This window comes from Lampris incognitus, chromosome 11, assembly GCF_029633865.1.
Source record: "Lampris incognitus isolate fLamInc1 chromosome 11, fLamInc1.hap2, whole genome shotgun sequence".
NCBI classification, from domain to species: Eukaryota; Metazoa; Chordata; class Actinopteri; order Lampriformes; family Lampridae; genus Lampris; species Lampris incognitus.
Window position 1 is genome coordinate 8,372,862 of NC_079221.1, and position 15,676 is coordinate 8,388,537.

Genomic DNA, 15,676 nt, shown 5'->3' on the forward strand with positions numbered 1-15,676 from the left:
TTAATCATACGAGTTGGAAACGAGGGTGGGGTGGGTTTTAAAAGGCTCTTAAAACTCTCAAACGCACGAACAAAGCTCAATCCCGGCCGCTGCTGATGGCGCATCATGGCACCGCGCCACCAGGGCTGGGCACGCAGGGAGGAAGGAAGGCAAAGGGGGGCTGATGAATGGGGAGGGAGGGCACCGATGCCATGGTAACCAGACCTCCATATACGCTGCAGACGAGCGTGGGACGGAGCTGTGCCACACACACACACACACACACACACACACACACACTATGTTGGTCTGCAGTTTCTAAAATTGTACGCAGGATGCATCCCCCGCCTCCCTGTGCATCCAAATAGCTCTAAAGTGAAATAGTAACATCACCTGGCGGTGTCAGTGTGCTTCGCCCTTCTTCTCATATTTACAAATACCAAGAATTTAAATTCCAAGACTTTTGGGGGGATACGTGTGGTACAAGCACACATGAGAAAAGGTGGGTTGGTTGGTGGGTTGGTGGGTGGGTGGGTGGGTTGGTTGATCGGTGGGTGGGTGGGTGGGTTGGTTGGTCGGTCGGTGGGTTGGTGGGTGAGTTGGTAGGTTGATTGGTTGGTGGGTTGGTGGGTTGGTCGGTGAGTTGGTCGGTCGGTGGGTTGGTGGGTGGGTTGGTGAGTTGGTGGGTGGGTTGGTCGGTGGGTTGGTGAGTTGGTCGGTTGGTTGGTCGGTGAATTGGTTGGTTGGTGGGTTGGTTGGTGGGTTGGTTGGTGGGTGGGTGGGTGGGTGGGTGGGTGGGTGGGTGGGTTGGTTGGTTGGTATCAGACTGTCTCTCTGATCACTGGGGTTGGTGACATTCATCCTTTTTTCAATTCAATTAATTTCAATTCATTGTCATTAAAAGCAATGTGCAGGCACAAGACTGTCCTCCACCCAAAAAACGACCCCATAGGTCGTCTGTACAAGCAGCTTATTACGACCTATAGTAACATTTTAAGCTACTCCCTCGCGGTCCTCTGTAATTATAACACGTTACTTTCCCTGTAACAATAAGCATCTCCTTCCATAAGCTATCGCGAGAACGAATACTAATAAAAGCAAAGTTTGATGTCACATAGTGGTCATAATGTCCACGCTAGGGGGCGTCCGGGTAGCGTAGTGGTCTATTCAGTTGCTCTCCAACACAGGGATCGCCGAGTCGAATCCCCGTGTTACCTCCGGCTTGGTCGGACGTCCCTACAGACACAATTGGCCGTGTCTGCGGGTGGGAAGCCGGATGTGGGTATGTGTCCTGGTCGCTGCACTAGCGCCTCCTCTGGTCGGTCGGTCAGGGCGCCTATTCGGGGGGGGGGGGAGAGAACTGGGGGGAACAGCGTGATCCTTCCACGTGCTATGTCCCCCTGGTGAAACTCCTCACAGTCAGGTGAAAAGAAGCGGCTGGTGACTCCACATGTATGGGAGGAGGCATGTGGTAGTCTGCAGCCCTCCCCGGATCAGCAGAGGGGGTGGAGCAGCGACTGAGACGGCTCAGAAGAGTGGGGTAATTGGCCAAGTGCAATTGGGGAGAAAGTGGGTAAAAATCCAAAATACTACTACTACTGCTACTACTACTACTACTACTAATAATAATAATAATAATAATAATAATAATAATAATAACTAATTGACATGGCAATACCATCCGAAAAAAACACCTCAGTGAAAGTCACACAGAAACTGACCAAGGAGAAAGACCTGGAGACTGAACTCAGCAGGATGTGGGGAATGCAGACCGAAGCAACACCCGTGGTCATCGGAGCTCTATGACTCATGAAGAAGGGAATGGAAAAGTTCACCAACCGTATCCCAGGAACATCAACATCTGTGCAGTCCAGAAGATCATCGCCCTTCTCGGAACAGCCCGCATATTACGACGAGTGCTGGCAATCAAGTGACATCTGCCCCATAGTGCCTCAGGTCCACAGTCTGGACCCGGCTCTACAGGATGTAAAACAGGAAACATGAAAGAAATAATAATAATAATAATAATAATAATGCCCAAGCTAGCTGACTTTCTAACTTCTGGCTAACATTAAGTTAGCTCTTACAACATCATTCTTAGGTAAACACACTGCCAATAGCCATCTTAGCTAGTATGCTACACGGCCAAACGACACAAAAACACACTGACCACGTATTACATTGTTCTCACATTGTTTTAAAAGAGCCAAAAGTATCTGTGGCATATCTCCTGCCGCCGGTAGGGGCGCTAATTTAGGAAACGCTCCCGTGGGTCGTATTAGAGGACAAACGACCCATGTGGTGGTATGGGGTTGGAGGACTTGTTGGCGGGCCCGTGTAACACGAAGCGAGGGCTGTGGCTTCGCCACACAGTGCAAGACACACACAGACTCACACAGCAAACACAAGATATATACAGACGAGGACCAGACGCTGGAGATAAAGTAAAAATAAAAAAAGAGCACGGGTATAAACATATTTACAGGCATTCAGGAATCAGGAACATTTATGTGTCATTTCATTCCATGCACCTGTGCACATGAAATGAAATGAAATGTCGTTTCCACAGCCCACAGCAGCACAACACAAAGACAACAACACATCCAAACTACAAAAACACATACACTCACTGGCCACTTTATTAGGTACACCTTGCTAGTACCGGGTTGGACCCCCTTTTGCCTTCAGAACTGCCTTAATCCTTCGTGGCATAGATTCAACAAGGTACTGGAAACATTCCTCAGAGAGTTTGGTCCATATTGACATGATAGCATCACGCAGTTGCTGCAGATTTGTCGGCTGCACATCCATGATGCGAATCTCCCGGTCCACCACATCCCAAAGGTGCTCTATTGGATTGAGATCTGGTGACTGTGGAGGCCATTTGAGTACAGTGAACTCATTGTCATGTTCAAGAAACCAGTCTGAGATGATTCGAGCTTTATGACATGGCGCGTTATCCTGCTGGAAGTAGCCATCAGAAGATGGGAACACTGTGGTCATAAAGGGATGGACATGGTCAGCAACAATACTCAGGTAGGCTGTGGCGTTGACACGATGCTCAATTGGTACTAAGGGGCCCAAAGTGTGCCAAGAAAATATCCCCGACACCATTACACCACCACCACCAGCCTGAACCGTTGATACAAGGCAGGATGGATCCATGCTTTCATGTTGTTGACGCCAAATTCTGACCCTACAATCCGAATGTCGCAGCAGAAATCGAGACTCATCAGACCAGGCAACGTTTTTCCAATCCTCTATTGTCCAATTTTGGTGAGCCTGTGCGAATTGTAGCCTCAGTTTCCTGTTCTTAGCTGACAGGCGTGGCACCCGGTGTGGTCTTCTGCTGCTGTAGCCCATCTGCCTCAAGGTTCGGCGTGTTGTGCGTTCAGAGACGCTCTTCTGCATACCTCGGTTGTAATGAATGGTTATTTGAGTTACTGTTGCCTTTCTGTCAGCTCAAACCAGTCTGGCCATTCTCCTCTGACCTCTGGCATCAACAAGGCATTTTCGCCCACAGAACTGCCGCTCACTGGATATTTTCTCTTTTTCGGGCCATTCTCTGTAAACCCTAGAGATGGTTGTGCGTGAAAATCCCAGTAGATCAGCAGTTTCTGAAATACTCAGACCAGCCCTTCTGGCACCAACAACCATGCCACGTTCAAAGTCACTTAAATCACCTTTCTTCCCCATTCTGATGCTCGGTTTGAACTGCAGCAGATCGTCTTGACCATGTCTACATGCCTAGATGCATTGAGTTGCTGCCATGTGATTGGCTGATTAGAAATTTGCGTTAACGAGCAGTTGGACGGGTGTGCCTAATAAAGTGGCCGGTGAGTGTATATCCAACATATCAACAAAACAAAAAAAAATCCGTCCACGAGAGTGAACGCCAGGATGACCATCGACACGCCAGTCTGCATGAGCTAGCAGTTAGCTTAGCCTGCCCCGCTTCCACGTCCTGTCAGACGGTAAATTCAGTGAGTAGTCCGGTCCAGGTGGGCAACAGCTTGGGGAAGAAGCCGTTTTTGAGCCTGGTAGTGCGGGCTCTGAGGCTCCTGTAGCACCTCCCAGAGCGTAGGGGGGAGAACAGTCCATGGTTGAGGTGGGTGGGCTCTCTGCTGGTGCTCAGACCCCTTCGAAGGCAGCGTTTGTGATAAATGTCTTTTATGGCTGGGAGCTGGGTACCGGTGATATGCTGGGCCGCCATGACGACCGGCTGCAGAGCTTTCTGGTCTGCTGAGGTGCAGCTGCCGTACCACACTGAGATGCAGCTGGTCAGGATGCTCTCTGTGGGGCAGTGGTAGAAGTTGGTGAGAATCTTGGGGGATAGACAGGCGCTCCTCAGCCTCCTCAGGAAATGCAGGCGTTGTTGGGCCTTTTGCACAAGGGCCTGGGTGTTTGATGTCCAGGAGAGGTCCTCGCTGATGCGGACTTCAAGAAATTTAAAGCTGGAGACACGCTCCACTTCCACCCCACTGATGTGTATGGGGGAGTGGCCGCAGCTTCTAGACCTCCTGAAGTCCACAATCAGCTCCTTGGTCTTCTGCACATCGAGGACAAGACACGTTACTGCTGAACTCCTGTGGCAGAGTTCAGCCAAGCAGGAGCTCAGATTTGGCGGATTTATCGTAGGTAATAAAACTGATCTACTACTACTACTTTCGGCTGCTCCCGTTAGGGGTCGCCACAGCGGATCATCCCTTTCCATTTCTTCCTGTCTTCTGCGTCTTCCTCTGTCACACCAGCCACCTGCATGTCTTCCCTCACTACATCCATAAACCTCCTCTTTGGCCTTCCTCTTCTCCTCTTCCCTGGCAGCTCCATATTCAGCATCCTTCTCCCAATATACTCAGCATCTCTCCTCCACACATGTCCAAGCCATCTCAATCTTGCCTCTCTTGCTTTGTCTCCAAACCGTCCAACCTGAGCGGTCCCTCTAATATAATCGTTCCTAATCCTGTCCTTCTTCGTTACTCCCAGTGAAAATCTTAGCATCTTCAACTCTGCCACCTCCAGCTCCGCCTCCTGTCTTTTCGTCAGTGCCACTGTCTCCAAACCATATAACATAGCTGGTCTCACAACCATCTTGTAAACTTTCCCTTTAACTCTTGCTGATACCCTTCTGTCGCAAATCACTCCTGACACTCTTCTCCACCCACTCCAACCTGCCTGCACTCTCTTTTTCACCTCTCTACTGCACTCCCCGTTACTTTGGACAGTTGACCCCAAGTATTTAAACTCAGATGTCTTTGTCACCTCCACTCCTTGCATCATGACCATTCCACTGTCCTCTCTCTCATTCACGCATAGGTATTCCGTCTTGCTCCTACTGACTTTCATTCCTCTTCTCTCCAGTGCATACCTCCACCTCTCCAGGCTCTCCTCAACCTGTACCCTACTCTCGCTACAGATCACAATGTCATCCGCGAACATCATCGTCCATGGAGACTCCTGCCTGATCTTGTCCGTCAACCTGTCCATCACCATTGCAAACAAGAAAGGGCTAAGAGCCGATCCTTGATGTAATCCCACCTCCACCTTGAACCCATCTGTCATTCCAACCGCACACCTCACCATTGTCACACTTCCCTCATACGTATCCTGCACCACTCCTACATACTTCTCTGCAACTCCTGACTTCCTCATACAATACCACACCTCCTCTCTCGGCACTCTGTCATAAGCTTTCTCTAAATCTACAAAGACACAATGCAACTCTTTCTGGCCTTCTCTATACTTCTCAATCAACATTCTCAAAGCAAACATCGCATCTGTGGTGCTCTTTCGTGGCATGAAACCATACTGCTGCTCGCTGATCGTCACCTCTCCTCTTAACCTAGCTTCTATTACTCTTTCCCAAATCTTCATGCTGTGGCTGATCAACTTTATACCTCTGTAGTTGTTACAGTTCTGCACATCTCCCTTGTTCTTGAAAATCGGTACCAGTATGCTTCTTCTCCACTCCTCTGGCATCCTCTCACTTTCCAGGATTGTGTTAAACAATCTAGTTAAAAACTCCACAGCCATCTCTCCTAAACATCTCCATGCCTCCACAGGTATGTCATCAGGACCAACTGCCTTTCCACTCTTCATCCTCTTCATAGCAGCCCTCACTTCCTCCTTGCTAATCCGCTGAACTTCCTGATTCACCATCCCTACATCATCCAACCTTCTCTCTCTCTCATTTTCTTCATTCATCAGCCCCTCAAAGTATTCCTTCCACCTTCTTAGCACACTCTCCTCGCTTGTCAGCACATTTCCATCTCTATCCTTGATCGCCCTAACTTGCTGCACATCCTTTGCAGCTTGGTCCCTCTGTCTAGCCAATCGGTACAAGTCCTTTTCTCCTTCCTTAGTGTCTAATCTGTCATACAACTCACCATACGCCTTTTCCTTTGCCTTTGCCACCTCTCTCTTTGCTTTACGCTGCATCTCCTTGTACTCCTGTCTACTTTCTTCATCTCTCTTACTATCCCACTTCTTCTTTGCCAACCTTTTCCTCTGTATAATTTGCTGTACTTCCTCATTCCACCACCAAGTCTCCTTGTCTTCCTTCCTCTGTCCTGATGACACACCAAGTACCTTCCTAGCTGTCTCCCTCACTATTTCTGCAGTGGTTGTCCAGCCATCTGGCAACTCTTCTACCACCCAGTGCCTGTCTTAACTCCTGCCTGAACTCCACACAACAGTCTTCCTTCTTCAACTTCCACCATTTGATCTTCGGCTGTGTCTTCACTCGCTTTCTCTTCTTGGTCTCTAAAGTCATCCTACAGACCACCATCCGATGCTGCCTAGCTACGTTCTCCCCTGTCACCACCTTGCAGTCTCCAATCCCTTTTAGATGGCGCCTTCTACATAAGATATAGTCCACCTGTGTGCACTTTCCTCCACTCTTGTACGTCACCCTGTGTTCCTCCCTCTTCTTGAAATATGTATTCACCACACCCATTTCCATCCTTTTCGCAAAATCCACCACCATCTGTCCTTCCACATTTCTCTTCTTGACTCCATACCTTCCCATCACCTCCTCATCACCTCTGTTCCCTTCACCAACATGTCCATTGAAGTCCGCTCCAATCACCACTCTCTCCTCCTTGGGTACCCTCTCCACCATGTCGTCCAACTCATTCCAGAATTCTTCTTTTTCATCCATCTCACACCCAACTTGCGGGGCATATGCGCTGATAACATTCAGCAATAAACCTTCAATTTCCAGCTTCATACTCATCACTCTGTCTGACACTCTCTTCACCTCCAGCACGCTCTTGACATACTCTTCCTTCAGAATTACCCCTACCCCTTTACTCCTCCCATTCACACCATGGTAGAAGAGTTTGAAGCCACCTCCGATACTCCTGGCCTTGCTCCCCTTCCACCTGGTCTCTTGCACACACAGTATGCCTACCTTTCTTCTTTCCATCATGTCAGCCAGCTCTCTCCCTTTACCAGTCATAGTGCCAACATTCAAAGTTCCAACTCTCACCTCCACATGCCTACCCTTCCTCCTCTCTAGCTGCCTCTGGACATGCTTTCCCCCTCTCCTTCTCCTTCGCCCAACAGTAGCATAGTTTCCACCGACACCCTGCTGGTTATCAGTACCGGTGGCGGTCGTTGTTAACCCGGGCCTCGACCGATCCGGTATGTAAGTCTTATTTATGATCCGCATATTTGATTTGGCAAAGATTTTACGCCGGATGCCCTTCCTGACGCAACCCTCCCCATTTGTCCGGGCTTGGGACCGGCACTAAGGATGCACTGGCTTGTGCATCCTCAGCGGCTGGGTTAGGTAATAAAACTGATCTATTTCCTATTATCCCTTATGCACAGAAATGCCGAGACTTCATCCAGGGCTGGTCTTTGCAGGGAAGCGAAAGATTTCATTTCAGTGTTTTTCCACTCAATAAACAGATTTAAGTGGGCGGTCACAATTTAAGGGAAAAAATGGATGCATGGAGCGACACATTCAAATCCTTAATTACGGGTGTTTTATGGCGCATTTACATTTGCATTTACTCATTTGGCAGACACCAAATGAGTAAATTACATGAAAATTAGATGAGATAATTGGCAGCGGCAGGGAAAATAGTGCTGTGGCTAAACGGATGCATTAGTTGCTGTGGTTCCCAGCATGCGGTCCCAGATTCCAACGCCTGGCAGTGTTTCCAAACACTGCCTCCTTGGAATTACACTTATACAGTAAGAAAAAAAAAGAAAAAGGATCCACACCCTCACACTGTGTGTGTCTGTGTGAGTGTGTGTGCGTGTGTGTGTGTGGGTTGGCACCCCTGAGTGGGGTCTCACGTGATGAGCTGCTACTGTGCCGCGGCCTCCATCTTCTCCAACCACTAAACAAACACATTAACCAGTGTTTGTTTTACATTAGTGTCACTTTGTGCTCACGGTGGATTTGTCCTCGGGTGCAGCCGACCGGAACCGCGTGCAGAAATGTAATTATGACCCGTCGCAGCGCCGATTCTCTGGACACTGGGCTACTCAGATTCAGATTTTGGAAGGAGAGCGTAGACGGACAGGTCACAGACACACACACACATCCCCCCTCCCCTTTAACCCCCCCCAACCTCCACCATGTATGCTGTTACCCCAGCATGCTTTATTCATGGTTTTCGACAGTTTGTAACTGATAGTTTTTCTTACCCCGTGGCTGTGATTTTCCGCACGGCCTGGTTCACTGTGGCCCCCTTCGTGCTCGTCTCGCGGATGACTGACCGCTCTGAGGGACGGGCTTGGCCCACATAAATACACCGTCGGTACGCCTTCACAGACCGGCGCTCGGGGGGTTGGGGGGGTTAACCTCAACAGTTAGCTTTTATTCAAACCAGAGGGTCAGTCATTTAACTAGGGAGGAGGAGATGCTCGGTGTGATAAGAGGCCGTTGTTTGCTATCTGCGCCCTCTCTCTCCGTGCCCCCCCCCCCACCCCACCCCACCGTTGTTCCCTCGCTCTGTCTCCCACCAGCACACACACACACATACAGAAATCCATACACACACATACACGTGCACAAACAACACACGTGCACGCGCGAGCAGACGCACAAACATACACACACACTCAAGCTCACGGTGCACATTTACACTCAGCAGGGGTGATGGATTAATGCTGCCAGAACGGCTCCCTGCCTCCTGCCTCCAGTGTTACCAAGGCAACAGCGGACGCTCCAGATGTGGGTTAGAGAGACGAGCGCCGACTCTCCTCTGTCTAGCTCTGGTTTGCTGTTAAATTTTGATGCGCCGACATCGGCTTTGACGTGCTGAGTGGTGTGTTCCAGTTATGTTCTGCTCCATTATTCATTCAGCCGCCGCATACGCCATCAGCTTCGCCGTGTACGGCGTGATACTCCACCACTGCAAACGGCAAAAGTTGGACCTCAATGGACACTGACATTATATAGAGTCACCAGTAAAGCTCTCTGGGAGCTCCCGCTGCTTTTCTTAATACCTTTCTGGGTAGATTATAGTGGGCCAGCGACACAAAAGCCAGTATCCCACCTCTAGCTTTTGTCTGACGAGTGAGGAGTCCAATTAGCACGTGGTGGTTATGCTATTGTAATGTTACATAACGACCCGGTCTCACCAATCTGCGTACAAATAACACGATGTTACACACTGCGTGCAGTGCATACGCCAAAATCCAAAATCCAGTACGCCGGTCCTTTCCATGAACTTCTGCGGAGAGCTGATGCGTCCAAATACCACGCATCACCTTGGACGGTGGTGACGTCACCAGCGAGGCTCAGTTCGCCCAGTTCACCAGAAGCGCGGGCATCCACAACAAGGGTTAGGGTCAGGGCCAGGGTCAGGGTTACATGACATTACATTACAGTCATTTAGCTGACGCTTTTATCCAAAGCGTCATTTAACGTAGGAGATCAGGAGAACTACTAGGCATCCGAGGTCATAAGTGCATCTAAACAAGCGTCTAAGAGCAAAACCAGTGCTAAAGTAAAAGCGCGAGAAAGAGATTTTTTTTCTTTCAAATAAGTGAATAGAGTAAGTGCTAAGAACAAGTAACAGGGTAGTAGTTCTTAAAGAGGTGAGTTTTCAACCTGCGACTCCGCTGTCCTGACATCAGTGGGGAGTTTATTCCACCACTGTGGGGCCGGGACAGAAAAGAGCTGTGACCGGGTCGATCGGCAGCAAGGGCCTCTGAGCGACGGGGCAACCAGGCGTCCCGAGGCAACAGAGTGAAGTGGTCGGGCGGGGGTGTAGGGCTTGACCATGGCCTGGAGATAGGAAGGAGCTGTTCCTTTCACTGCCCTGTAGGCTAGCAGCAGAGTCTTAGACTGGATGTGAGCAGCTCCTGGGAGCCAGTGTAGGGACATGAGAAGGGGAGTTGTGTGGGAGAACTTAGGGCGCTTGAACACCAGACGAGCTGCAGCTCTCTGAACAAACGCCAGAGGTCTGATGGCCGACGCCGGGGCGCCAGCAAGGAGGGAGTTGCTGTAGTCCAGCCGGGAGATGACCAGAGCCTGGATGAGCACCTGTGCCGGGTTAATAAAATAACTAAAATACTACTGTTAATACCATGATTTAATTACAAAAAGATTGTTTCCCCTGCTAACTTGCTTGTGGATGTCCGCGCATCAGGTGACCTGGGCGAACTGAGCCTCGCGGGCGAACTGAGCCTCACGGGCGACGTCATGATGCATGGTATTTGGACGCATCAGCTCTCCACAGAAGTTAATGGAAAGGATTGGTGCATCACCTGCATGTAAAACTGGATTTTGGCGTATGCACTGCACGCAGTGTGGAAGTGTGATACCGTGGTGAGACTGGGCTCAGCCTTCTTTAGCAGTGTGGCTTTTACAATGACTAATCTGTACGTCTCAGAAGTGAAGACCACGTCTCCCACGACGCCAGGTTCTGCTTCGCGTGGACTGACATCCTAATATGCTGAGTGGCTACTTTGGCGTTTACACGCCCCATTTGGTAGAGAAATAATAAACGGGCTCTAGAAAGAGCCTAGGCATGATATTTTGCACAATCATGGCTAGTGAAATGAGGCGAGGCAGGGGCTGGTGATCGGCAGGTGGTTGTCAGGACAACTGCTGGGGGGGAAAGACCTTCCGGAGATTGAGGTCCAAATGAATAGTCACGCATGGCGGGGCACAAAGACATCTGCACCGAGCACACAGCTCACATTAGCGGCCAGGAGGAGAGACTGGTTTATTCTCTCTCCTCCCATGATGACTCAGAGGAGACTGACGTGACGGAGGTGGCAGGTTGCAAGGCTAAGTGATGGGTTCGTTTCCATAACGCCGCGCGTGTCTGTCTATTCTGGAGAAGAAGCCGTTACCTGACGCTCATCAGTCAACATCACAACACAACGGCCAGTCACTTCTGTAAAGGTGTCCTCTTTTTGACGGACAAATACAGAATTTGCTTTTAGTTATGGTGTCAATCATCTTGTCAGAGCAGCACCGTACTGCTCAAGCAGAGATTATGTCATTTTGGAAGTGTGCTAAATATTTTTGCCTGCTTCCTCTACACATCTGCTTGAGTGTCTTGTGGATGGATGCATGGCAGTGAAGGAACCTGCCAGTGTAACGACCACGGATGAGTAGACTCGCTAGCAGGTTGGCTAACGGGTCGGACCCTTTAGCTGACTGGTTAGCACAGGCGGGCGACCCGGGTTCGCTACCCGGCTGCCCCCTGAATTCGCCACCTTGGGGTCAGAAGTGGGATGGTGAGACCGGGAGGCCATCGGAAGCGCGTGCGCCCAGAGGTGCGAGGGAGCTGGTGTGCTGAAGCGCGGGGGCGCGCCTCCTGAAGGAGGGGGGCAGTGTAATGAATGTGAATGAGTAGACTCACTAGCCGGTTGGCTAACGGGTCGGACTGGTTAGCGCAGTCGGTGCGGGCGACCCGGGTTTGTTTCCCGGCTGCCCCCTGGATTCGCTACACCAGCTCCATCAATTAATGCCAGATCATTTAACCCACGTAGCTGCCTCTATAATCCTCTGAGAAGCCCGTCTGCCAGCAGGGGAGGAACTGGGTGGAGAAATAACATGTCACAAGTCTGTCATCATAACAAAACGGGTGATAGCTGTAATACCCTAATCACCGGTATTTCCGATGCCAGTCATCTCTTCCGTTTGGGAATTGGAAATTCTGTATGAGCAGCTGCCCCTGCAGCATAGTACTCCATAACTAAATATAGTCCCGGGTCTCGTTACTTAAGCTACACCAGGCAGGTAGTGAAAGTACTGCATTATTTGTTAGTTGTAACCAGCTTTACCATAAAGCTTTGATGGGATGTTCTCTGTCTTGGCTCTTTTTATCTGTCTGTCTGTCTTTCTCTCTCCACCCCCCCCCCCTTAACTCACTCTTCTTTTATGCCCTCTCCTCCTCTTCCTCAGGTCAATGTGGTCACTACAGCAGCTCTCTGAGGTAGTTGTCAGTCGACAGAGATTTTGGACTTCGTCCACAGGGCTAGTCTCTATAGCAACCTCCTCCTCCTCCTCCTCCTCCTGAACATCCATCGCCAAACTACCCTCCCTGCCACACGGCGCGAATCTCCCCTTTCATCCGGCCAATCGCTGCATCAGAATGGACACCGAGTCGACACACTCCGGCTACTCCTATCACTCCAGCCGCTCCGGGAGATCTAACAGACATGGGTATGTTCTCTCTCTCTCTCTCTCTCTCTCTCTCTCTCTCTCTCTCTCTCTCTCTCTCTCTCTCTCTCTCTCTCTCTCTCTCTCTCTCTCTCTCTCTCTCTCTCTCTCTCTCTCTCTCTCTCTCTCTCTCTCTCTCTCTCTCTCTCTCTCTCTCTCTCTCTCTCTCTCTCTCTCTCTCTCTCTCTCTCTCTCTCTCTCTCTCTCTCTCTCTCTCTCTCTCTCTCTCTCTCTCCGCCTGTCTGACAGTCTACCAACACCTGTCTCTCTCTTTCCAACCCACCTGTCTCTCAACCTCATCCTTTTAATGGATAGCAATTTGTTAAGGATGCACAATGTGGACATTTTTGCCGATAACCGGTAATTTCCGCGGTCATTTCGGCCGATACCGATATCGCTCGTTACGCTGCAACACCGTCGTTAGCTTCTAGCAGTGGAGTCTGCCTATTATTATGCCGTTACTGTGATGCTTGTTGCAAATGCAAAAACACTGCTTTATTAGGACCGGTCCTGGTTTAGGACCGGTTTCTTGTCCTGGAGCAAAGATGATGAAAATGTTGGGCCAAAATGAATATTATGTTTTCTCCATTTCAATTTAAGTAATTTGTGCTCATCTCCTTCATCTTTGCTCCTACGTTTGCCCTACAAACAGGTCGATCATTGAAAGCGCCCCTGCAAAATGCTACCACATTTTTGCCTCAAGTGATTTTTTTTCTTCTTTTTTTGGAAATATCAAAAGGGTCTGCATTTCTTTGTAGGCTGTTGTGGAAGTTCTCTCCATCAATGGCTGCACACTGCCGGCACATAACTATTGATGCAAGACACACACGTACACATGATGTCTGCACCAGTATCGATAACACATTTTAAGTAATTTTTTTGGCTAATACCAAAAAATCTGATCGATATTGTGCACCCTTACAATTTGCATCGGACCGTATGTGTCCCTCCCTGTCCACATTGCAAATCCAGTCTTTTTTCTCTCACGTATGCGTCTCAGTCTGAGACAGAGAACTGATCAGTGTTTGTCTGGCATTTCATCCGGCGTTCAACACGTCCAGAGGCGCTCGGAATTCACCAGCTCTGTTGGATAGGGAGTTTGTTTGTTTGTTTGTTTATTTATTTGTTTGTTTGTTGTGTCCATTTGTCTGCGGGCCAAGCAAGCCGCATGCCGGCTGTGGGAAAACAAATAAAGGAAGTGGGTGATGTGGGGAGGAAGAGAGCAAGTCAACAAGCGGGAGTCTGATAGACGGACAGAGCCCGTGGATTAGGGTCGTCACAGTCGAATGGCTCTAACCTATTTTACCAGCTTGCCGGGCCTGCTCTGTAAATGAGAGAGTGATTTGTCTCCTCTCTGCCTCATCCCCCTCTCCTCTGCTCCTCTGCTGGAATATTAAGTTGGCTGCTGTTCTTCTTCTCCTCTGTGCTGCGTGTTGCTCTGCATCTACGTTTGAGTGCACATGAGCAGGAAAGAGAGTGTGGAAACGAGTGAGAGAGGGCTCATTAGAGTCTAAGTGTGTGCGTTTGTGTGTGTTCACATATCTGGAGGTTTGCAAGTGTGTGTGTATGTGTGTGTGTGTGTTCACATATCTGAGGGTTTGCAAGTGTGTGTGTATGTGTGTGTGAGTTTGTGTGAGTGTGTGTTCACATCTGAGGGTCTGCAAGTGTGTGTGTATGTGTGTGTGTGTTTGTGTGTGTTCACATCTGAGGGGTTGTAAGTGTGTGTTTGTGTGTGTGTGTGTGTGTGCACACGCGCGCGTGTTCACATATCTAAGGATTTGCAAGTGTGTATGTGTTCACATAACTGAGGGTTTGCAAGTGTGTGTGTGTTCACATAACTGAGGGTTTGCAAGTGTGTGTGTGTTCACATATCTGAGGGTTTGCAAGTGTGTGTGTGTGTGTGTGTGTGTGTGTGTGTGTCCTCTCGCACCTCTGCCGGGTATTGATGGGTATGTTTGTGTGTGTCCTGCGCAGGGAGCGGAGCCGCGAGCGTCACAAGGCCAGCAGCAGTAAGGACAGCAGTCGCTCCGAGAGGTCGGTCATCATCAACCCCCCCGACACGCCCTCGCAGGATTCCCCCGTCCAGAACGGAGAGCCCCTGCCAGGAGAACCCGCGCCGCCGGCGGAACACGGAGACGAGGCACAGGTACCAGTCTGAATCCCAGACCGCATTAATCTTTACGAGTACGAGGGACAAACACGGGCCGTACCAACGCACGTGACCTGGCTTTTCGTAAACGCGGACCTTTTAACGTCCCGTCGGAGCGAAGCCACTCCTTTGTAATCAATCAGGATACCCGGCGAGCCATCTGCGAACCCCGCGCTGCGACCCTCTGAACTCATCCCTCCACAGCTGGCTGCTAATCGCCACTCTTCCTGGTCCGCAATCACTGCAGCGGCACGGGACCAAATAGGTCAGAGGATTAGCGTCCCTCTTGTAGGCCTGCACGGATTTGTGCGGACGGCGCTGCATGAAAACGTATGTGTGTGTGTTCCTGTGTGTGAGAGAGAGAGCGAGAACCGGGGGGGGGGGGGGGATGATGAATGAAAACGTTAGGCCAAAATAAATATGACTTTTTCGCCATTTAAGTTTAAGTAATGTGTGCTCGTCTCCTTCAGTGAATGCGGACACTTGGGAACAGTGTTTAGCGATAAACCAGGACAGGTCCTCGTGAAGCAGTGTTTTTGCATTTGCAACAAGCGTCACGGTAACAGCATAATAATAGGCAAACTCCACTGCTAGAAACTAACGGCGGTAGTGCCGTGTAACGAACTATACTGGTGTCGACATCGATATCGGCCGAAATGACCACAGAAATTATCGGTTATCGGCAAAAATGTCAACATTGTGCGTCCTTAACAAACTGATATCCATTAAAAGGATGTGGTTGAAAGACAGGTGGGTTGGAAAGAGAGAGACAGGTTGGTAGCCTGTCAGACGGCGTGAGAGAGAGAGAGACAGAGAGAGGGAGAATTAGTGTAATGCATGTCTGCATGAGTAGTCCCATTCATATTCTAATCGCTCTCTACAGTCGGAAGGAAACGTGACTTTTAAAG

At 49.8% G+C, this 15,676-nt stretch overlaps 1 protein-coding gene across 1 annotated transcript in view; it reads left to right on the forward strand.

Moving 5' to 3' along the window:
- The window catches only part of LOC130120744 (vang-like protein 1), a 51,430-nt gene that overhangs the window by 2,686 nt on the left and 33,068 nt on the right, over positions 1-15,676 (forward strand). Inside the window, exons 2-3 of the mRNA XM_056289456.1 lie at positions 12,362-12,622; positions 14,594-14,765. Coding sequence (XP_056145431.1) covers positions 12,552-12,622; positions 14,594-14,765 — 243 coding nt within the window. The 5' untranslated portion in view covers positions 12,362-12,551. The remainder of the gene's footprint in view (positions 1-12,361; positions 12,623-14,593; positions 14,766-15,676) is intronic.